Source organism: Callospermophilus lateralis, chromosome 8 (assembly GCF_048772815.1).
Source record: "Callospermophilus lateralis isolate mCalLat2 chromosome 8, mCalLat2.hap1, whole genome shotgun sequence".
Classification (NCBI taxonomy): domain Eukaryota; kingdom Metazoa; phylum Chordata; class Mammalia; order Rodentia; family Sciuridae; genus Callospermophilus; species Callospermophilus lateralis.
In genome coordinates, this window is record NC_135312.1 from 42,077,675 (window position 1) to 42,101,069 (window position 23,395).

Here is a 23,395-nt window from a genome sequence, read left to right on the forward strand (position 1 = left end):
TTGACCCTGCGGACAATTCCTCCGGATGCTCTGGCTGCCGGCCGCGCTGGGGTGAGGCCCAAGGTCCCCATGACAACCGGACAACGCGAAGGGAGGGGGGCGGGGCGGGGCCAAGTGGGCCTCGGGGCGGGGCGTGGGCTGCCCCCACCCAGTTCAGTCTCCTGAAGACCTTGAACTTGGCTTGGGCCACCCTCCCCGAGAGGGTTTCTGACACAATGGCGGGCCAAGGGTTTTCAGGTTCATCCGCGTTGTCTGAGGTGACGCAGACAGAAACGTCCTCTAACTCCGAAGCCTTGCAGAAACCCTTAGTGCTCAGGATTCTTGATTTGCAGGACGATCTGAAGGAGACGGCTAAGCAGCGAGACCAGCAAAATGGGGATGAGGGGGATGACGAGGATGACGGGGACGACGAGGACGACGAGGACGACGAGGATGACGGGGACGACGAGGACGACGAGGACGACGAGGATGACGAGGACGACGAGGACGATGAGGATGAGGATGAGGAGGACGATGAGGTCGACAGGTATAAGGAATCCGAAGAAACCTCTGAGCCCATGGAATCCACCAAATCCTCTGAGTCCGGCCAAACTTCTGGACCCCACAAACTCTATAAGGAGCGCCCACCATCCAGGGCCCAGGTACACTACGCATCCTCTGAGACCCTTGAGTCAGGTGCACCTCACAAGCTCCTTAGGCCATGTGTTAGGCCGTGTGAACAGCGCAAGCTCCGCAAGGCCCGTGAACCCCTCCATCCCTGTGAACCCCTCCACCCCCACGAGCGCAGCCAGCCCCGCAAGCCCCACGAGGCCAAGGAGTTAAGGTTGTTTCACAACACTGCGGTGATGTTCTCCCCATCTCTGATCACCAGATGCCCGACACGGTATCGGGGGTCATCCCAGAATGGTAGGTGTTGCTCCCCACACCCCTGCGACCTTGCACATATAGAACTGGAAGTCTAGGGTCAAGCTGTGCATGCAAGAATTTGCAGTGTTTTGTATCATGTACCACTGCTCTGCAGTCATTCTCTGCACTTCAAGGGACTCTGATGGGATATTGACACCTTGACAATGACAAACTCTCTTTTTCCTCCACTATCACCTGATGACCCCTTAGCTCTCCTTGAAGACCTGCTTTTACCTTATTGAAGCCCTTCTTAATTCTCCTCTGCAGCTAGTCACTGCATCCCTCTGGTTTGTCCTTCCATCATTCCCCTTTATTGCACTTAAGACTTAAGATTACATCATTTCTGTTACTGTCCAACTAATGGTAGGGACCTTGGAAGACAGGATATTTTTGTCAGTGTTTGGCACATGCTGCCAGTGAGGAGGCATTCTTGGAGCAAATATTCCCAGAGTACACCTAAGTGCCCACTATCTTTTCACTCTTCCCCAAGTTCAAATGGTATTGGGGCTGATGGGACTTGGGATAAACATCCGTGCTCAGGAGCTGGCTTTGGTTGTGCATGCTTATAATCCCAGCATCTCAGAAGGCTGAGGCAGGATGATGGCAAATTGGAGGCCAGCCTCAGCAACAGTGAGATTCTGTTGAAAATAAAATAAAAAGGGCTGGGGATGTGATTCTATGATAGAGGGCCTCTGGGTTCAATCCCCAGTACTGACCCCCCGCAATCCTTGCTCTGACTACATCAGTTCACTCATGACCTTTTATTAATGATCCAACCCCAAATAATTTTCTTATCCATATGGGACCTCCAATCCCTTGTGTGACCATTTTTTTTGTTGTTGTTGTTTGTTTGTTTGTTTGCTGGGGTTGGTCAGGGAGACACTGGGGATTTAACCCAGGGACAATTTACCACTGAGCTATATCCCCAGCCCTTTTTATTTGCATGCAAGAGGTGCAAATAAATATTTTTAGGCAGAGTCTCATGAAGTTGCTTAGGATCTTCCTAAACTGCTAAGGCTTGTTTGAACTTGTGATCCTTCTGGCTCAGCCTCTCAAGCCATTGGGATTGCAGGTGTGAATCCCATGTCCAGCTGACTAACCAGCTTTTATCCCTTGTTCTCACTGATTCCTCCTTACCCAGCCTCAGTTCCATGGTCCATCATTGCGGTTGCTCTTGCAACTCTTCCGCCACTCCTTTGGCTCTCCTGCTATCTGCCATTTCTCTGCCCAAAATCTCAACCCTGGTTAAAATCTCAGCCATCCATCTACTTTCTTCCTACACCTAGCAGTTACTCTTGCTATACAAATTGTACAGTCAGGCTGATGATTTTATTTCAGTTGCATTACCACAAATCACAACTGGTCATGTGGTACTTCCTAGCAAACTCAATTTGCCTAGTAGGTTAGTTTTCCCAGTTTCTGAGATGATGACTAAATACCTTCTTTATCTCCTCTGACCTTCACGCCTTTGACCCTTATCCAGCTACAGACTTTGCCTCAAATTTTATCAAGAAAATAGAAGCAATCAATCATGAACTTATTTTCTTACCATTAAGCTATTGCCTTACCCACATCTGATTCGTGGATTCTGCTTTTTCTTTTCTTTTTTTTTTTTTTCTGGGAAGATATGTACCTTTTGCTTGTTGTTTGTTTTGGTGCTAGGATTGAACCCAGGTGTGCTTTACCACTGAGCAACATCCCAGTCCTTTTTCTTGTATTTATTTATTTATTTTGAGACAGTGTCTCCCTAAATTGTTGAGGCTGACCTCAAACTAGTGATCCTCTTGTCTTGGCCTCCTGAGCTGCTGGGATTACAGGCATGTGCCACCACACCAGCTTTGTGCCTTGTTTTATGAAAAGCAAAATCCTTTATTTGTGCTTTAGATTCCACTATTGTCTCCTGAAGAACTTTGTTCCTACTGTTATCCCCTCTCCCTGCAGAACTATTTTGTCCCTTTCTAATGAATCTGTCCTATGAACATACACAAGTACTGTAGAATCTCTTATCTTGAAATAACTCTCGATCCTATGACTTCCTCAGACCTTTTCTCCCCCACCATCACCACCATTTTTCTGTTCTTCACTGCAGAACTTGTCAAAAGAGTTGTCTGTGCTCAATGACTCCATTTCCTCACCTCTCATTCTCTCCTCAGCTGTCACCTGGTTGGGCCTCTTTCTCCTCTACTTCACTGAAACTGCTCTGGTTTACTGCCACCCCTGCCATTGCACATGAGATTCAGTAACCCCATGGATGATCCACTTGGCTCCTCCCAAAATCTCAACATCCCTTGACATCCTCACATGGAATGATCTGGTTTCTCTCCCTATCTCAGACACCCCCCACTCTATCCCTTGTCAATTGCTGTTCCATTTCCTGAATCTCTATCATGAGCACTCTGATCTCTAACCATGTCCTATCTTTCCTGCTCAATGGTTGGAGGTCTGACCCATTGATGGTCGGAGGTCTGATTCATTGATTCTACTAATCCTTTTTTTTTTTTTTTTTTTTGTACTGGGGATTGAATTCAGGGGTACTCGACCACTGAGGCATATCCCCAGCCCTATTTTTTCTTTTATTTAGAGATGGCACTTCACTGTGTGGCTTAGTGTCTTGCTGTTGCTGAGGCTGGCTTTAAACTTGCGATCCTCCTGTCTCAGCCTCTGGAGCCTCTGGGATTACAGGCATGTGCCACGGTGCCCAGCTGATTCTACTAATCTGTATCACTACCTTGCATTCTTTTGTCTCTCCTTACTCATCTTCCATGGTTTGCCAGCTCAGTCACCCACTTGTAGGTGTCCTTAACTCCCTCATCTGTCTCTCATTTGTCATTTGTGCCTGGTTAAATTTAACTCTTGCCTATACTTATAAAATAGGCCAAGACAAGAGAAAGGCAAACAGTATGTGGACTGATCTTTAAATTCATGACCTTGAACTTCAAATGGGCTTTCAGTTGTTGTTGTTTTACCCATTGAGAACAGGAGAAATTATCATATCTTTTCACTTTGCAATCTTCCAAACTACCAGCACCTATACACATAATCTACCTTTTTTCCTGTTAAACATGGATGAATTGTCCTCTCATCTATTAAAGGCCATTCCCTCATTCCATATTTTGGATCTTGTCCCATTTAACTTCTTTAAGTTCTTTGCTTCTAAAATTAGCCCCTTTATCTCCTGCATCACTATATTCTCTTTTTTTTCCCATCAGCACAATAACTATTAAAAAAAAGAAAGAAAGAAAAGAAACAGGAACTGGCGATATAGTTTAGTGGTTAAGCACTTGCCTAGCAGATACCTAGTGCTAGGTTTGATCCCCAACGTGGCAGAAAACCAAATAAAAGGTAAACACACACACACACACACACAAAGACACACACCCCTTCCATTAACTCCACATACCCGCTCCAGGTACCACTCTATTTCTTTATAGGAAAAAAATTACTCAAAATAATTGCCTGTAGTTATTATCTCCACATCATCTTTTTCCATTTCCTTGAGGGCCACTTAAATTAAGCTTTCTAAATTATATTATTTTTCCCCAGTCCTGGGGGTTGAATTCAAGGGCACTTTACCAGTGAGCTATATCCCTGCCCTTTTTATTTTTTCTTTTGAGGCAAGGTCTCCCTAAGTTGCTGAGGCTGGCTTTGAACCTGCCTTAGCCTCCCAAGTCAGTGGGACTACAGTTGTGTGCCACTGTGCCCAGCTTACATTAAGCTTTCATCCCGTCTGCTTACCTAAAGTTACTTTTAATGAGGTCACAATGACCTTTGCCTGGCCAGAGCCAAAGACTTATTCTTCATCCTCACCAGCCTCGTTTGGCACCTGCCTTGCCTTAGAACTCTTTCTGATTCTCTCCTGGGATACTAGCACCACCATTCTCCTACCTCATGGATTGTTCCTGACTCAGTTTCTTTTACTGAATTCCCAGTCTTTGGGCTAATGACTGATGACTAACTCCACTCAGATTCTTCTAGAACTTTCCTTATTCTCTGGGTGATGTCATTAGTTCCATAACCTTAATTATATTCTGGTAACTTCACAGATTATCTCTAGCCTCAGTTTCTCCTCTGAAATCCAGAGTTTTCTAACCAATTATCTATTCAGCATTCCTGCTTTTGAATGTCTATTAGGCATACAAAATTTAATGTTTCTAAAACTTTGACCCATTTTTTTTTTCTTATACCTTGCCTTCAAACCATTAGCAAATCCTAACTTTGAGTTATATTCTGATTCTATTTCTTTTTCTTTTTTGTCCTGGGGATTGAACCCAGGGTGCTTAACCATCAAGCCATGTCCCTAGTCCTTTTTATTTTTATTTTTTTATTTAGAGACAGGGTCTCTCTAGGTTGCTTAGGGCCTTGCCAAATTGCTGAGGCTGGCTTTGAACTTGTGATCCTCCTGCCTCAGCCTCCTGAACCGCTGGGGCTCTGTTTCTTAACATCTAAAATGTCATCATGGTTCCAGGCCATCATCACTTGCCAAATCCACTGCAGCTGGGCTCTTGCTTCTACTCCTGCTCACCCTCCAATTCATTGTACTTACACTGGTCTCAGGAGTCCCTTAGAAAGGTGGATTATATGCAGGTGTGTTGGTCTCAACCCTCCAGAGGGGGTTCCCATATCATAAAGTATGTAATCAGAAGTCTTTAGCAAGGCCCCATGTGATCTGGTCCCTGCCATTCACTTGACCTTGCACTTGATCAGACATGCCCGACTTCATGTCTGACCACTCTGTGTATAGTTTGTGCTTTCCAGCCACATTTCTTTTCTCTTACTCAGGATCCTTTCACTTTCTTTGTCTTCTGCCAGGACACTTTTCCCTTCTGAAAGGAAAGTGACCACAACATTTGGAGTGACCAAGAGATCTTTATTGCAGCAGTGCAAAAGAGGAGAAAAATAGAGTGGGGGAGGGGGAGAGAGAAGCAAAGAGAAGAAAGAGAGATCAAGAGCAAGATCAAGAGCAAGAGCGGGAGACAGAGAGAGCAAGAGCAAGAGAGAGGGGCCTGGCAGGAGGGAGTTTTTATAGCTCAAATCTAATGGGGTCTCTGGGTCTGCAAGCTGCCTTGTTGGCTACAGTGATTGTATCATACAGTGGTGTCATCTTCTGCCTTCAGGCAGATGGGGCAGGGGCTAGATGTGGGTTTCCGTTGCACCAGATAGGTGGGGGTCGAGTGTTCAGACTTGACGCAAACAGGTGATAAAGGACAGTCAGAGGGGGGTTTGAATGCGTGGGTTATCCTGCAGCTAACATGCGTTCAGCCTGCCCTGCAGATAACTTAGTTCAGCCTGTCCTGCACCTAACACCCTCAAGTATTTGTCACTTCCTTATGCCAAAAAAGAACACTGTGGCCTGCTGATTTTCTTATCTGATTGCATTATGTATCTCCGTGTTTAGGAGTTTATATTAAGCTCTCAATTACTGTTGACTGAAAAGTCTTTTTCATTTGAACTCTGAGTCACCAAGTCCAGTGGTTCTTTCTCTATCCTGAGGGTTGTTAAGAAGATTCAAAGAGTTAATTCATGTAAGGCATTTAGAACAGCTTTTGGTACATGGAGAGAGCTCAGAAGGTGTCAGCTGTTGCTAGCAGGTGTTTTCCTATTTGACTCTTGGCAGCACAATCAGCTTGTCACAAAATTGCCCACTTCTTGAAACATATATCTTCTTCTCACAGCCTCTATGACACCACAGTCTTCAGTTTATCACATCCCTGACTGATTGCTCTTTCTCCGGCTTGCTTACTGAGCCCTCCTGTATTCCTGAATTCTAATGGGCTCCGTTCTACCCCTTTTTCTTCTTATTTACATTGTTTTATTTATATATTTTTTTATTAATCCTTAGGTGGTCATATTCACATCATGACTTTAAATAGCATTTTTATGCTGCTGCCTCCTAAAATAATTATTTTCCCTGATAATGGGGATTGAATCTAGAAGTGCTCTACCACTGAGATACATCCCCAGACCTTTTTAGTTTTTATTTTGAGATAGGGCCTTGCTAAATTGCTAAGACTCATCCCAAATTTGCAATCTTCGTGCCTCAGCTTCCCAAGTTGCTGGGCTTACAGGTGTGCACCACTGCATGCGGTTTGCCTCCTAAAGATTTTTACCTACAAGACTGAGATGGAGACTGTTTAATCTCAAGTATACTTAACCTAGAGTGTTTAATCTGGATTCATAAGCAATTAGGGAAATGAGTTGAAAGAAAAAATCTTAGGTAAGAAAAGAAATCAAACTGAATTTTTTTTTTAATTTAAAACTTTAAAAAATTTGTAAGACATTCACAGTGTTCAAATGCTAAAACAACATAAAAAGACATGCAATGAAATGTCTCACCCCTGCCCTGTGCCCTCTGAAGTCCTTTCTTGCCTTTTACAGTGTTTATTTTTTCAGCCATTTATTTATTTTTTATTTATAGTTTATGTTCAATGCAAATCAATTCCATAATATGAGTTATTATGAATCAAAGCATAAATACACAAACACAATATAAAATCCAAATAGATGCACGGCATTCAGGTATGAAGCAAAGGGGCGTGTTCATTCACACACACAGTAGCTTTAGATCTATTTGATCTGGTTGTTCCTGAGTAGGTTTCTAAAGATGAGAAAAAATGAGTTGGGTTATCAAGATTGCTGTGGCCCCATTAGATACCAGACCATGTAAGCATCAGTATGTGACCATGTGAACAAAAGATTTCAGGGAGTATCTATTTTTAAAAAATGTTTCAGTGTATCAAGGCAGTTGTAAAAGATTTTTAGGATCAAGACCACTTTTAGGCTTAGGATCAGGTTCTAACTACCTAAAAATATTGACTGACAACAGAAAGTGTCCCAACTGTGGCTACTCTGATCCATAGTTTTAAAAAGAAGTATTTACAGAAAAAGTATAAATGTTTTTGTGAATTTAATATGCAAACTAGCTTCCAGTCTTCACTTCCCAAATGCTTGATTTATAAATTTGTCTTCTTCACATAGTTGCCATTCTAATTTCCAGATTACCTTCAAAACTAACCATTTTAAATTGTTAAAAGTATTCAACAAATGCAGAAATAAAAAGCATTTTGAAATTAGTTGAGGCCAATGTAATTCTACTCTTTGGAATCAGTTTTGCTAAAGGAAGCTGGCACTCTTTTTGAATGAAAACAGGACATGGGAGATGCCTACCATTTGACTTTGAGAGGATAAGCAAGATTGACTCAAGATGCCTGATAGATTGGGGTAGATTCCAATCTATCATTGCCCTGGCACATGTCAGTTACCACATGAAAGTTCAAACATAATGTCAAATCCAAAACTACAGAGGAAAGAGTTCATTTCCCAAGGGAAAATAAATAGCTTAACAATGTGAAACTTTATCTAGAATATATCAGCACTGAATTAATACTGCTGATAAAATACATTAAGAGGGCTGGGGATGTGGCTCATGTGGTAGGGAGCTCACCTGGCATGCGTGCCGCCCAGGTTCGATCCTCAGCACCACATACAAACAAAGATGTTGTGTCCGCCGAGAACTAAAAAATAAATATTAAAACTCTCTCTCTCTCTCTCTCCCTCCCTCTCCTCTCTCTCTCTTTAAAAAAAAATAAAATAAAATACATTAAGAAATAACAGTAACACCTGGAAGTTCCTTCTAATGTACATATAAATTGCCTCATGGAAACTTCTTCTATTACCTGTTTTATGGCCTTATAGAATTCATGAACCAAATGAAAACTGAAATCTCCATTCCACATTCCATCCTTTACCTCTAGATAAAATCTATTCTGGTTTTCAAGGTAGAGTTTGAAGTGTCCATATTTCTTATGCCTCATTCAAGGAGATCCTGTCTCAGTTTCAGATGTTTTCTTTTTATCTTGTATGTGAAACTCCAGCAGATTTAATATTGGCATTCATCACCTGCAAAACCCTTCAAGTGTCCTTCAAACCAATCAATTTGGAATTCTCCACTTTTTCTGTATCAATAAAATCAGGTGTGGAATTGGTAGATTTCATGCAGACCTGCTTCTTCCTTGACACACTGGCCTTCTAGTCGCCCTTTGGGTTGGGTTTAGAAGGTGGGGAGCAGAGATGTTTCTTGGCCTGAGTCTCTAACAGTAGAGATGTAGAATAAGGCTGGCTGGCTGTTGACTGCAGGGCACTGCCACCTGTCTTGGGTGTAGCACTAGTTGCACTGGGGGCAGCAGAGGTACTCTGTGAGGAGTTATTTGAAAGTGTCACAACAGCTGTTTGGTTTGGATCAATCTGCGTGGGTAGGAGCAGTGCCAGAAGCAGCAGCCCCAGCCCCCGCCTGGCCATTGTCGCTCACTCCGTCGGTGGATTCTAGATGCGAGGAGACAGGACTGGCTCCGGCAGCCATTAGGCAAGGTCTGTGTTTCTTTAGATAAATGCAAGAAAATAACAGTATGAACGAGGGTGCTTTGCCCTTTTCTCACCGCGGGAGTGTTGCTGTTCTTCACTTCCACTGGACAACATGTCTCTACACTTGAGCACATACATGGTTTCCTCCTTTGTTCAAAACCACAGCTGCATCATGTTCCATTATTAACCTCCTCTTGGTTGCTTCTAGGACCTTATTGTTATAAACAATGTCAATAGAGAAACCTGTGCATGTCACTTAGTGCACACGCAGGTATATCTGTAGAATTCCCAGAAGTGGGCGCTGGAGGGTGAACGCGGTTGCAATTTTGGTTTAGGGAAATTGCCCTCCGTGCAATTGATTCTCGTTGTATGTTGAACAGCAAATGGAAGTGTCTTTGTCCCCGTAGTCTCACCATTGTAGAATGTGGTTAAACTTTTGACTTTTTGAAAGTATAATAGATGAAAATCTATTTTGTCAATTAAGTTGTAATTTGTATTTATCTTCTAGGAGTAATGTTGGGAATCTTTTTTTTTTTTAAGTTGAACATAGACACAGTACCTTTGTTTTACTTATTTATTTATTTAATGTGGTGCTGAGGATTGAACCCAGTGCCTCACATGTGCAAGGCAAACAGCTCTACCACTGAGCCACAACCTCAGCCCCTGGGCATCTTTTTTTGATATATATTTTCATGTCCTTTGCCTATTTTTCTTTTGGCTTAATAGGTTTTTTTTTTTTTTAAATATTATTTTTAGGGAGATGAGCTCTTTGGGAAATATGTGACAAATTTTTTCACTTTGTTGATGTTCTCTTTGTCTTTGGTTATGTTTATTTTGTTTCACCATAAAAACATTTTTGTGGTAAAATTTGTCAATCAAATTTATGGCTTCTGTACTGAATCATAATTAGGATTTTTTTTCCTACTTCTAGATTATCAAGGACTTGATCCGTGTGTTTTCTTTTCAAATATTTTTAAAATTGTAGATGGGCACAATACCTTTATTTTATTTATTTTTATGTGCTGCTGAGAATAGAACCCAGTGCTTCACACATGCTAGGCTAGTGCTCTACCACTGAGCCACAACCCTAGTTCCAATCCATGTGTTTTCTTTTGTAATATTAAAATAATATTATTTAAATGTTTGGTCCATTTGGAGTGTATGCAGTGTATGGTGTAAATTATAAATTCAGTGTTCTCAGGGGCTGTCCAGTGGCCTGTGCCATCTTCCCATGGATGAACCAAATGAAAGTGAATATGAAAAATAGATTTGAAGTTAAAGGGACAAAAAGTGACATCTGTGGAAAGTTAGGAGTGTGAGAGGAGGCATAATTTATCCTTTTTCGCAATAGGTAGTGTGGCAATATGGTGGTTCTGAGCACTAACAGAAGCCTCAGCCTTGTGGCTTAACTATATGAAAGGACTCATCTTCTTTCTCCCTCTGCAGTCTCAACCTTCTCCCATGCTCTCTCTTTTCTCTCTCCCAAATGACCCTGAGCTAAGGTTCTGAGGCAGCAGCACCAGGTAGGGAGGTGTGCCTAGAAGAGGAGCAAGAAAGAGTGAACTTAGTAACAGACCCTGCCCTAGTATTTCAAAGAGAGTCCCAATGCTGTTTATATGGTGATGCCCATTATATAACATTATACAACAGTGCACCTAGAACAAGCAGGAATCTTACTTTAAAGAGCTTTTAAGGGCTGGGGTTGTGGCTCAGTAGGTAGTGCACTTGTCTGGTATGTGGGAGGCACTGGGTTGGATCCTCAGCATCACATAAAAGTAAATAAATAAAATCAAGGTATTGTGTTCAACTACAACTAAAAAAAATAATAACTTGAGAGAGAGAGAGAGAGAGAGAGAGAGAGAGAGAGAGCCAGAGTGTGAGAGCAAGCCATTAAAAAACAATGTAAGGGTAGGCCCTGCGCCTGCCTGTAATCCCCAGTAGCTCAGGAGACTGAGGCAGGAGGGTCGTAAGTTCAAAGCCAGCCTCAGCAATTTAGTGAGGTCCTAAGCAACTTAATGAGATCCTGTCTCAAAAAATAAAGAAAGAAAAAGAGTTGGGGATGTAGCTTACTGGTTAAGCACACCTGGATTCAATCCTGAGTACCAAAAAAAAAAAAAAAAAAAAAAAAAAAAAAAAAAGAAAGAAAAAAGAAAAAGAAAGAAAAAGCAATGTAGGTCTTATTGACGTATCTTCAAGGGAACTAATTCCAACACAGAACAGAACCTGCTAAAATCTTGGGACATTTCGCTTCCCAAGAGTCTCATCATCATGACAGCTAATCCCCTCAAATACCTGCGTGATTCCTCTCAAGCCGCAGCCTGCCTCTTCCCAGGCTCTTCTGCCTCCTGGCCCAGATCTGTTGTTGTCTTTTAGAGGCCCTCCTGCCTTTTCTCTGTGGGCCAGCTGTGTCCCATTAGGTGCTCAAACACAGCCTTCTTAGGGGCAGGGAGGAGGGTTAAATGGTTTGCTCTGCACTAGCGGGGCCGGGGTGCGAGCGCCCGGTCCCCTTCCGGGAACGGCAGCTTTTGAATCCTGCTTTCGCCCAGCAGATGGCAGCCTTCTCCACAGGTGACGCGGAGCCCGGGGTGCTCCGCCTGCTGGGAGCCGCAGAAGTCAGTGTGCCCAACGGGGTTTGCGTGGTGCAGAATAAAATTCCAACACCGAAAAGGAATAAGACAGCCATAATGTCCTGGTGGTCTCCTGTAGGGCGATGCTCTTAATCATCTTGCTCCAAATCCTTCAGCGACTTCTTTCTCTTGCCCCTAAAATAAACAGGGAACTGTTTATCCCAGGTCTCCCGGTGATCTGACCACAAATCCTGCCGCCCTTACCCTCCTGCCACCCCTTCGCGGCCTGTGCCTCTCACTTGGTTCCCTGTTGGGGCTGCTTCCACCCTCTGAAATGTTCTTCCTTTTGCAGTGTTTCTTCTTCTCTCAGATCATCAAATATCTGCCACCTCCATTTCTTTCCATAGTTCAAGTGTTATTTGTTCCAAGAAGCCTTTCTCCATATAGTAAGGCATCCCTGCTTTCTACCTCACCAGGTGCATCACACGAATTAATTTCCTTCCTATCACTTATCACTGCCTGAATCTGTTTGCTTTCTTCTTGTCTCTCCTTCTTCCTAAAAGTTAAACTGTGTGAGGGCAGGACAGAGCCTCAGGCCAGGTACTGGGGATTTCAGAAGCTGGATGCTGTTGGAAAGAGCACTGACTAGGAGGAGGAACTTGGAATTTATTTTTGGTTTTGTAAAGACAGGTGACCCTTAGCAATTTGGTGAGTACTTGTCTCAAAATAAAGAAGGGCTGGGGATGTTGCTCAGTGGTAGAGTACCTGAGTTCAGGCCCTAATACATTAAAAAAAAAAAAAAAAAAAAGACAAGCCACTGGGGTAAGTACTATATGTGTCCTCATTTTACAGAGGAAGAACCTGAGGCACAGAGGAGTTAAATGACTTGCCAAAGCTCATACACACAGAAACAGAGCAGAGATGGAACCCAGGCAGACAGACCCCATACCCTTGCCTTCTTCACTAGCACACTGTTCTCCCCCTCACTGCACAGGGAAGCCTGTTCTAGGTGATAGAGAAGTAAAGGCAATGAAGATAAAGAGCTCAGCACAGTGCTTGGCCCACTCTAAGTGCTCAATAAACATTACAGTAAGTGTTGGTATAGGAATTAGTATTCCTAAACATAAACAATGAGAGAAATAAGACATCTATGCATCTATGTACACCTCATGGTTCAAGGAGTGCAAAATCAAGCAGAGTGCATTGACAATCTAAGAGAAAAAATGCAGACATAAATATAACAAAATTTAACAGGGTCCAGATGAGTGATGTGAACATTCAGCTGAATGGTAACGATTATCTCTCAGTCTTATCCCACCTTGGGAAGTATATTTGTCCCTGATTTACAGACAAGGAACCTGAGACTCAGTATTTTATCTAAAGGTAGAGAGTAGTGGGGCCAGCAACCAAAGCTGTATCAGTTGATGCACAGCCTGTGAAATACTACAGTGACCTGATGGGCAGGGGGCCAGACTGGTCTTTAGTGGGAGAAAGAAGAACAGCAGTTATTGTCTTTTTTTTTTTTTTTTTTTTTTTTGGTTACTGGGGATTGAGCTCAGGGGCACTCCACCACTGAGCCCTATCCCCAGTCCTATTTTGTATTTTATTTAAAGGTAGGGCCTCACTTTTGCTGAGGCTGGCTTTGAACTTGCAATCTTCCTGTCTCAGCCTCCTGAGTTTCTGGGATTAAAGGCATGTACCATCGCATCTGGCAGTTATTGTCTACAGAAGAATGATCTGGGGAATATTTCAGGGCCAGGAGGTGACAGTGGAGTTGTGCTATAGGAAGATCAGCCAGGGAGGACCAGTTAGATGTGTGAAATCCTCCTTGCTGCTCCCAGAGAAATCTGAATGCTTGCACACTGCTGTGCCTGAGTCACGACTCCGGCCAGGTACTGGGGATTTCAGAAGCTGGATGCTGTTGGAAAGAGCACTGAGCTAGGAGGCAGAAACTTGGAATTTACTTTTGTTTTGTCATAATTGAGTGTTTCCTTTCTAAGGAAAGAGGAAGGTAGACTAGCCAATCGCTCTGGATACCTTTAGTTCTAACAGTCTGTATGTTGATACGACTGCTTACTTTGACATTACAAGATGTTGCTGAAGTGTGATCACTGTATATTTTTGAGTATAAGATTTTTTTTTTGCCAACTTATACATAACTGATATAGTTTGGACATGAGGTGTTTCCCATAGATTCCTTTGTTCATGCAGGAATATTCAGAGATGAAATGATTAGATTATGAGAACTGTCACCTACTTAGTCCATCCTAATTTGAATTGACTGAGTAGTCACTATGGGCAGGTGGGCATGGCTGGAGGAGGTGGTCACTGGAGGTATGCTTGGAAGGGTTGTCCTGCCTCACAGGCCCTTCCCCCACCCTTTCTCTGGCATCAGGAGGTAAGCAGAGCTCCTCAGGACTGGCCCTTTCCCCATGATGTTCTGAAATCATAAGCCAAAATCAACTTTTCCACCTCTAAATTGTTCTTGTAGGGTATTTCAGTCACAGCTAGGAAAAGCTGTCTAACACAAATATATAAACTTTTAGGAATAAAGGCCAAATAGGCAAATGTATATTTATAGTTGCATTAAACCAGTTATACATATAAAATTAAGATGACATGTTAAATGGTTAAATATAGAAGTATTTTTTATTTCTAATGTCATTTACCTCATATTTGATATCATTAACGCCACTATTTGAATAATTTAACATATTTTTTTCAGGGCATATCGTTTTTATTTCTAAGTGATTTTAGATAGAAAACTTGAGAGTCTTTTTTTTTATTATGGAAAATGTCAAACATGCAAAGTTGAGACCATCATAACAAACCTCTGTGTACTCATCACCTAGTTTCATTAAGTATTAACATTTCTTGAATCTTGTTTCATCTAGGTAATTCCACCCCCACTGATTCTTCCAGACTTTGGGGACAATTCTATAGTATAAATTTATTTAAAGAAAATAATAACCACTGGGCACAGTGGCACACACCTGTAATCCCAGCAACTTGGGAGTCTGAGGCAGGACGATCACAAGTTCAAAGCCAGCCTCAGCAAAAGTGAGGTGCAAAGTAACTCAGTGAGCCCCTGTCTCCAAATAAAATACAAAATAGGGCTCAGTGGTTGAGTGCCTCTGAGTTCAAAAAAAGATAATAAAAGACACTATGTCATTTCACCCACAAATGCCTCAGTGTGCATCTCTGACTGCTAAATATTTAAGAAAAATAATTACTATGACATTATTACACTGAAAAAGAATTTACAAACTTTCTCTAAAACCAGGTAATACTTACTAAATACTTAAGCTTCCCTAATTATCTCAAAATTTATTACAGCTGATTTGTTTGACGATCACTCAGAACAAAGTCCACACAGTGTACTTGAGAGTTACAGTGTCTTCAGTCTGTTATTCTTTATCACTCTCCTTTACACTATCTTTTTGAAGTGCCATTTGTCAGAAAATTTGGATAAAATATTCTATATTCTGAATTTGTTTTATTCCTTGTGATGTCTTAAACTCCCCAATTTCTTTGCAAACCATGGTTATAGATTAAGAGCCTCGCTGAGATTCAGAGTAAATTATTTTTGGCAAGAATTGTTGGTGGTTGGTGCTGTGAGCGTCTTCCGGCCTCACCCTTGGAGCCAGGTATGTGAAGTGTGGCTCTCCCTCTCCTGATGAATTTAAGACGATGAGTGGGTTCAGGTGAGGTCAGCTTGATCCTACCATCTACGTTTCCCTGATAGTTGTAGCAGTGGATATTGCCTAGATACTGCTATTTTCTTAGGAGTAATTCGGGGCACCTTTGAACCTGTGCTTGATGTTCTCCCTGGAAATCGTGCCATAAGTCGTCAGAAGCCATTCATGCAATGCCATGGTCAGAGCTTAAAGAAATTAAGGCACCTGGAGGTGCCCCGGAGTAAAGTTTTACCATGTACAATCATCATGTTCTTGATCGTCGTGTTTGTGTTCACATTTTGCTTTTTAAAATAATGTTTAAAGCTTGTTTAGAGCAGCACCCAACACCACTGTAAGACAAGATCCCCAAGAATAACTGCAAAATCTATTTAAAATTTTTCACCTCTTTAACCTCCACTTTAATTTCATTTTACTTTTTAATTGTGTTTTATTTTCCCCCTGCTGGTTTTGACAGGGAGAACTCTGTGATGATCCCATTCTTGCATTTATTGAGGTTGTTTCAGGCTAATATATTTTCCTTGACCAGTTTTTACTGGAAAAATAAAAAATTGAGAAAGTGCCTCATAGATGGGTTCTTATTATAACTTGCATTTAAGGTAACCTCCATTTTTCTGAAGAATAATTGTTTGGAGGGGAATCTTGCATTATTTTCAGTCATTAAGTCAGTAAGTTAGTTCAGTCATTTATAGTAAGTTTTAACTTGGGTTTCATGGAACACATACCAAGAGCAAACTTTGAAATAGGAAACAAAGAAACCTCTGTTTTCCTTTCCTTGATCGAGTCTTGTAATTTATTTTATGCCTTGTGTAACATCTGTAAGACTTCACGAAAGAAATTTCTATAAGATTTCAATATCTGATGCAGTGCAGGGCTCTGGCCTCGGGCAGGGTGCAGCCACCCACGCAGCCCTCCTGGCCCTCCGCTGCCCCCTCACCTGTCTGAACCTGCTCTCTCAGAGCCGCCCCAGGCGCCAGGGGTTGGGGACCTCCACCACCGCTAGATGCTGGTGGAGATTGTGATGCATCTGCACACCCCCACCCCACCCCCGCACCTGCACAGCCACATCTCCACCTGCAACAGGGATCAGGTGTTCAGCTCACAAGCAGCACCTGTGTGTCTCCTAGACAATGTCCTCAAGTTGGTGGCCAACACACCTGAGGTCCAAGGCCTGTCGAGTGCGCACTTCAGAAAAAAGTGGAGGACTGTGAAGGTGTCCATATAGACCAACCCCCCGCGGGCAAATCGTACAGTCTGCGAGTCTTCTGGGCTCACTTTTGCAAAAGGTCGGATAACCCACGAGAGACGAAAACCAAGAAATAAATGGTGATGAAGCCCCTGCTCCCTCTTCTCGCCCCAAACCTCCACGTTTCTATACAGTGGTTCCCTTTTATCCAGGGGGATACTTTCCAAGATGGTCCCCAGATGCCTGAAACCATTCATTGTACTGAACCCTATGTACACTGTTTTTTTTCCCTATGTGTTAATATCTATTATAAAGGTTTTTTTTAAAAAAAAAAACAAAAAAAACTAGGCACAGTAAAAGATTACGAAAAACAGTTGAATAACAATAAAATAGTCTAACTTGTCACATTGATCAATTATAACAATATACTAATAAAAATTATTTGAAACTTATAATTTGTTATTTCCAGATTTTCCATGTAATAGTTTTTGGACCCCCTGAAAAACAGAACCAGAGGTGGGGGCTACTGAAGTAAAAGAAGTTTCAATGGTTGAATGCTCAGATCAACAGTGCTGGATTTTTTTTTTTTTTTTTTTTTTGAGAGAGAGAGAGAGAGAGAGAGAGAGAGAGAGAGAGAGAGAATATCTTTTTTTGTAGATGGACACAACACAATGCCTTTATTTTTATGTGGTGCTGAGAATTGAACCCGGGTCCCACCCGTGCTAGGCGAGCGCTCTACCGCTGAGCCACAATCCCAGCCCCAGTGCTGGATTTTATTACAGATTTCTCATTTTATTTTATTTTCCATTCCCTTTTGCTTTTCTGCCTCTGTCCTGGAATTTTTCATCTTAAAGTAGATATACCCTACTGTAGTATAATTGTGTGTGTTTATGTAAGCAATCTCGAATAAGGGCGGGTATAGACAAAGAACCCAGTGAAGACACATGAGTGCTGTAGAGAGCAGGCTGGGATGTATAGACAGTATACAGTGGTTCCCTGAGCTATTCCATTTTATAAAGCTGAAGTTTCCCATGAGTTACTCCATTTTGAGAACAAGTATGGAGTTCAAATGACTCTACACCTGGTTTGTACCAGCAAATGATCACCATCTGAATAGTACAGCCATAAAGCACAAACTGATAAATTAAGCATACTAATTAATGAAAAGGGCCCCCTGTGAACTTATTGTGAACTAATCAGAAGCACATGGATGCACGGATGTATCAATCTCATATCTGAAATAACCAGACCTATCCGCTTATCAAACACACTAGATCTCCAAAAAAGGTAACCGTCTCATCCAAGGCCCTTAAAAGGAGAAGTACCCTGAGACCGGGCATGGTGGCACTCTGACCCTGTCACCTGGTCACTCACTCTCCCAGGAAAATCACCTCAGTGACAACCTTCCGAATCTCTGTCCTCTGGCTTCAGCAGAGCATGGTTTCTCCTGCCTGTAATGACCATGCAAGGCCCACGCCAAGCTGACCTCTTAAGCTGACACTCTGAAACTGCCTTCCAGAGCTGGGCCTAGAATAAATTCCTATTTTTTGGTTCCTGATCTTATCTGACCACCTACAGTGACTCTTCACATTGTATCTGCTCTTTGACTTTGAACCCCTGGGACTACCTTAAACCTCTTAGCCTCTCTGTGACCTGTGTATGTAATTGTGTGTGTAATTAATGTGCAACTAGAGTGTTATAGATATTAGTAGTTACGCTTGGAATAAGAGAAACTTGTGTTTGCCTGGCTTATGACGACAGGGTGACCTACGAATAGTCAGTGAACTGCTGCCACTGAAAGTGATGTAACCTGTGGATTCATTTTTATTCAATAAAGTCTGTCATCACAAACATGTTTGGTGTATGTTAGTGGCATAGCTCACTCAGACAAGTACATGTTCATAATTGGTTTTATATTTCAATAATATTTATCTTTATTTTTGGAACCCTTAGGGGAAATGCTTCCTAAACAACTACTTTACAATCAATTTAAATGTGTTTCTCTTAAGTTTTTTAATGTATTTTTTAGTTATAGTTGGATACAATACATTTATTTATTTATTTTTATGTGTTGCTGAGGATGGAACCCAGGGCCTTGTATGGGATAGGGGAGTGCTCTACAGCTGAGCCACAATCCCAGCCCTAAATGTGTGTGTGTGTGTGTGTGTGTGTGTGTGTGTGTGTGTGTGTGTATGAGTGTTTAATCTGCAGAAGTTTAAAAAGAATATACTAATTTTTAGAATTAATAATAGCTACCCTTTTTGTGTATTTACCATGATTGGGGCAGTATGCAGAGTGCTTAACATTTATTATCTCACTTATTATTTTCACATAACAACCTTGTGAAGCGAGAACTACTTTGTAGGTGAATTACAGAGAGTGGAAGTAAATATGCTCAGGATCAGAGTTAGAGCTAGGATTTGGTTCTAGGCAATCGGATCCCACAGACAGTGATCTAGCCATTAAGTAATATCATGTTGGTCCCCAGACCTGTCTGCTTCAAAAAATGCAGGTGCTTGTGTCCCACCTCCAGTCATTGCAATTTAACTGGTCTTGGGTGTGGCCTGGGACCTTTTTAATATTTATTTTTTAGTTGATTTTAATCCTCGGGTGATTTTAATGCACAGATAAGTTTGGAGATGATTATAACATGGCTTTGCTTAGGACATTAGCTAACATTGGCCCTCTGAGAGCTATTCAATCCTACCAGTGAGACAACACCAGAAAAATCTTTTTGAAAGAGTGAAAGCTATGGAGGAGACATTCTGGCAAGAGAGGTCAATAGGAAGGAGTGTTATTCATTCATATTTTCAGTTTTTTTTAAATAATAGGGATTGAACCCAGGAATGCTTTACCTCTGAGCTAGATCCCTACCCTTTTAATTTATGCTGAGACAGGGTCTTGCTAAATTGCTGAGGCTGGCCTCTAATTTACAATCCTCCTGCCTCAGCCTCCTGAGTTGCTGGGATTACAGGCATGTGCCACCATGTCCAGCTGTTACTGTCAGTATTTAGAGATGGTCAGTATTATATTGAGTATATAACACTGAAAATCAAAGTTAATACATCCATGAAAAAATCCATGGAACAAACGTAACTCTCATGGATGTCAGCGTAACAACATAAACTACTCCTTCCTTTTTCATAGCTTTCAGTCAGTGTAGACTTAAAAAGTAGAGGGATGGAAAATACTTGAGTTTAAAAGTTCTGTTTACTGGGCTAAGGAACTGAACAGACACTTTACAGAAGAAGAAATAAAACTGATCAACAAACATATGAAAAAATGTTCAACATCTCTAAGAGGCAATTAGAGAAATGCAAATCAAAACTAAAATTTCATCTCACTCCAGTCAGAATGGCAATTATCAAGAATACAAGCAATAATAAGTGTAGGTAAGGATGATGGGAAAAAGGTACACTCATACATGCTGGTGGGACTGCAATTTGGTGCAACTACTCTGGAAAACAGTATGGAGATTCCTCAGAACATTTGGAATGGAACCACCATACCCAGTATCCCATTCCTCAGTTTATACCCAAAGGACTTAAAATCAGCATATGGCTGTGATGCAGCCACATCAATATTTATAGGAGCTCAATTCACAATAGCTAAACTATGGAACCAACCTAGATGGCCTTTAACAGATGAATGGATAAAGAAAATGTGGTACATACATGCAATGGAATATTACTTAGCCTTAAAGAAGAATGAAATTATACTACTTGCAGGTAAATGGATGAAGTTAGAGAATATCATGCTTATCATGAAATAAGCCAGTCACAAAAAGCCAGAGGCTGAATGTTTTCTCTGACAAGCGAATGCTGATCCATAGTGGGAAAGGGAGTAGGGAAGAATAAAGGAACTTTGGATTGGGCAGAGGGAAGTGGGGTGGGGTGGGTTATGGGGGTGAGAAGGATGGTTGAGTGAGACAGACATTTATTACCCTATATACATGTATGATAATACCACAGGTGTGACTCTGTATCATGTACCACCAGAGGACTGAGAAGGTATGCTTCATTTGTGTACAGTGTATCAAAATGCATTCTACCATCATGTATAACTAATTAGAACAAATTTAAAAATTTTTTAAAGTTCCATTTACTTTTTTCCCCCAAGTTTTTCACCTGTCTCCTATAGATTGCAAACTCCTTGAGAAGACAGGCATATTTTATTCATTCGTCTCCTCTCCACACTCACTCCAAGCTTGCACATAGAGGCCCAATCCACAATTGTGTGAATAGTAGTTTTCTACAGCTCTTGATGAAAGCCATTGATGCACTAAGGTTGTATGTAACTAATAATTACGATTACCATTCACCTGCTGTATGCAAAGTGTTATATGTGTGTATGTCTGTGTGTGTGCGCATTTATACGTGTGTATATGTAATTTATATATGTGTGTCTGTAATTTTTACAGACTTATCCTCCAATCTGAGAGGAGGAAACATCTCAGAGAAATTAATCTACCCACAGTGTACAGTTGAGAAACTAACAAACTGGGGTTTGATCTATTCTGATGCCAGAGGGCACCTGCTTAGCTGGGCACGGTGGCACACACCTGTAACCCCAGCTGCTCGGGAGACTGAGGCAGGAGGATCAGAAGTTCCAGGCTATCCTGCAGCTTTGTGAGACCCTGTATCAAAATAAAAAATAAGGAACTGGGGTTGTAGCTCGGTGGTAGATCACTTGCCTTGCATGCGTGAGGCACTGGGTTCGAATATCAGCCCCACATAATAAAGATGTTATGTCCATCTACAACTAAAACATTTTTAAAGAATTAAAATTAAACAAGGGGTCTATGGATATAGCTCAGTGGTAGAGCACTCCTGGATTCACTCCCCAGTACAATAAAAAGAAAATAGAACTCCCAGGTGTCATGGTACATGTCTGTAATCCCAGCTACTTGGGAGTCTGAGGCAGGAGGATTGTGAATCCAAAGCCAGCCTCAGCAACTCAGTGAGGCCCTGTCTCTAAAGAGAGAGAGAGAGAGAGAGAGAGAGAGAGAGAGAGAGAAGAAAGAAAAGAAACAGAAAGCACCTGCTTTATTTTATGAAAAACACTACAACAGGTACAAAATATTTTTTTCAGTTAGAATTCTCAGATGTGATGAAAAACTCCCAAAATCTGTGTGGGGACAATCTGACAAGCCTTTGGGTATCTCGGCCTTATGATAGTTCACATTAAAAACAAACAAACAAACAAAAAACCAAAAAAAAAAAAAAAAAACCTTCTAAAAATAAACTTCCACTTGCTTGACCATTTCATTTGCTTTGGTCATCTCAGGCTTGTCCATTTCCCATTGTCAAAGACACCACACGGAACATTTTTGAGCATGAATCTTTGCCCCCATGGAATTATTTCCTTAGGGTACATTTCTAGAAATAGAATTAGATTAAAAAATACTGCTGATTCATACTACTACATTATTTTTCATAAAGTGTACTAATGTAAACTTTTACCAGCTGTTACAAGAGTGCTCATCTCATCTTACCCTTCCAGAATCATTATCCTTTGCAATGAAATTTTGCTAATGTAAAATATTTTTCATTTTGATTTTGATTGTTTTGATTATAAGAAAGTTTTATCTTATGTTTATTAGCCCTTCATATATATACATATATACATATAAATATTTTTTTAGTTATTTTATTTATTTTTATGTGGTGCTGAGGATAGAACCTCACATATGCTAGGCTGGATTCAGGTTCTATCTTTAGCCTATTCAGTTTATGGTACCTCTTACTGTTTTTCTCATTAGTTGATGCTTTTATACTCTTAGAATACTAGTACTACTCAGCTTTTACCTTATTTGCTGCCTGATATTTCTCCAAAATTTTTGTTTCCTCTCTCTGTTTTAATTTTTGACACACAGAAATTTCAAGTTTTAAATATTTTAACCTGTTTTTCTATCTTTTGTTGATTTTAACTCTAGATGGTAAAAATCCATGATTATGAAATCCAGTGATTATTTTTTCTCAAATTTGGATTTAAAAAAAATTTTTTTTTAGTTGTACATGGACATAATACCTTTGTTTTTATTTATTTATTGTTATGTGGTGCTGAGGATCGAACCCCGTGCCTCACTCATGCTAGGCAAGCGCTCTACCACTGAGCCACAGCCCCAGCCCGGCTAATTTGGATTTTTTAAAAAACATTCTTTGTTTTTAAACCTTCCTTTTGTTTATTTATTTTTATGTGGTGCTAAGGATCAAACCTAGTACTTCCCATGTGCTGGGCGAGTGCTCTGCCACTGAGCTACAGCCCCAGCCTCCTTCTTCCTCTTTTGATTTGTGATGCTATGTTTATCATACCTTTGATTCCTGTTGAACCTAATTTTTGCTTTTATTTCTTTTACCAGACCCTGCCGTCCGTGACTTTATAAAGAAATGGTAAGAGTGTAGCTCTAGTACTATTCTCATACACCTCGACAGGGGGGCTGGCCAAGCAGGGCCAACTCCTAGGGGCATGCCAAGTGGAAGTCTGTCTGGAGGTTTAGGAAACGAGATTCCTATGCTGTCCCTTTGTCACAGCCCCTTTCCAACCTCAATTCCTATGGGAAAAGGAAAGAAGGAATATGAAATAAGAAGTGAAGTGTGACTGGGTACAGTGTCACACACCTGTAATCTCAGTTACTCTGGAGGCTGAGGCAGGAGGATCAGAAGTTCCGGGCAGGCTAGCTT

General features: G+C 41.4%; 1 protein-coding gene across 1 annotated transcript in view; it reads left to right on the forward strand.

The window, feature by feature from the left end:
- The first annotated feature begins 215 nt into the window (after positions 1-215).
- The window catches only part of Spmap2l (sperm microtubule associated protein 2 like), a 54,101-nt gene continuing 30,921 nt past the window's right edge, over positions 216-23,395 (forward strand). The window contains exons 1-2 of the mRNA XM_077110147.1: positions 216-906; positions 11,743-11,966. Of these exons, the coding sequence (XP_076966262.1) occupies positions 216-906; positions 11,743-11,966 (915 nt within the window). The remainder of the gene's footprint in view (positions 907-11,742; positions 11,967-23,395) is intronic.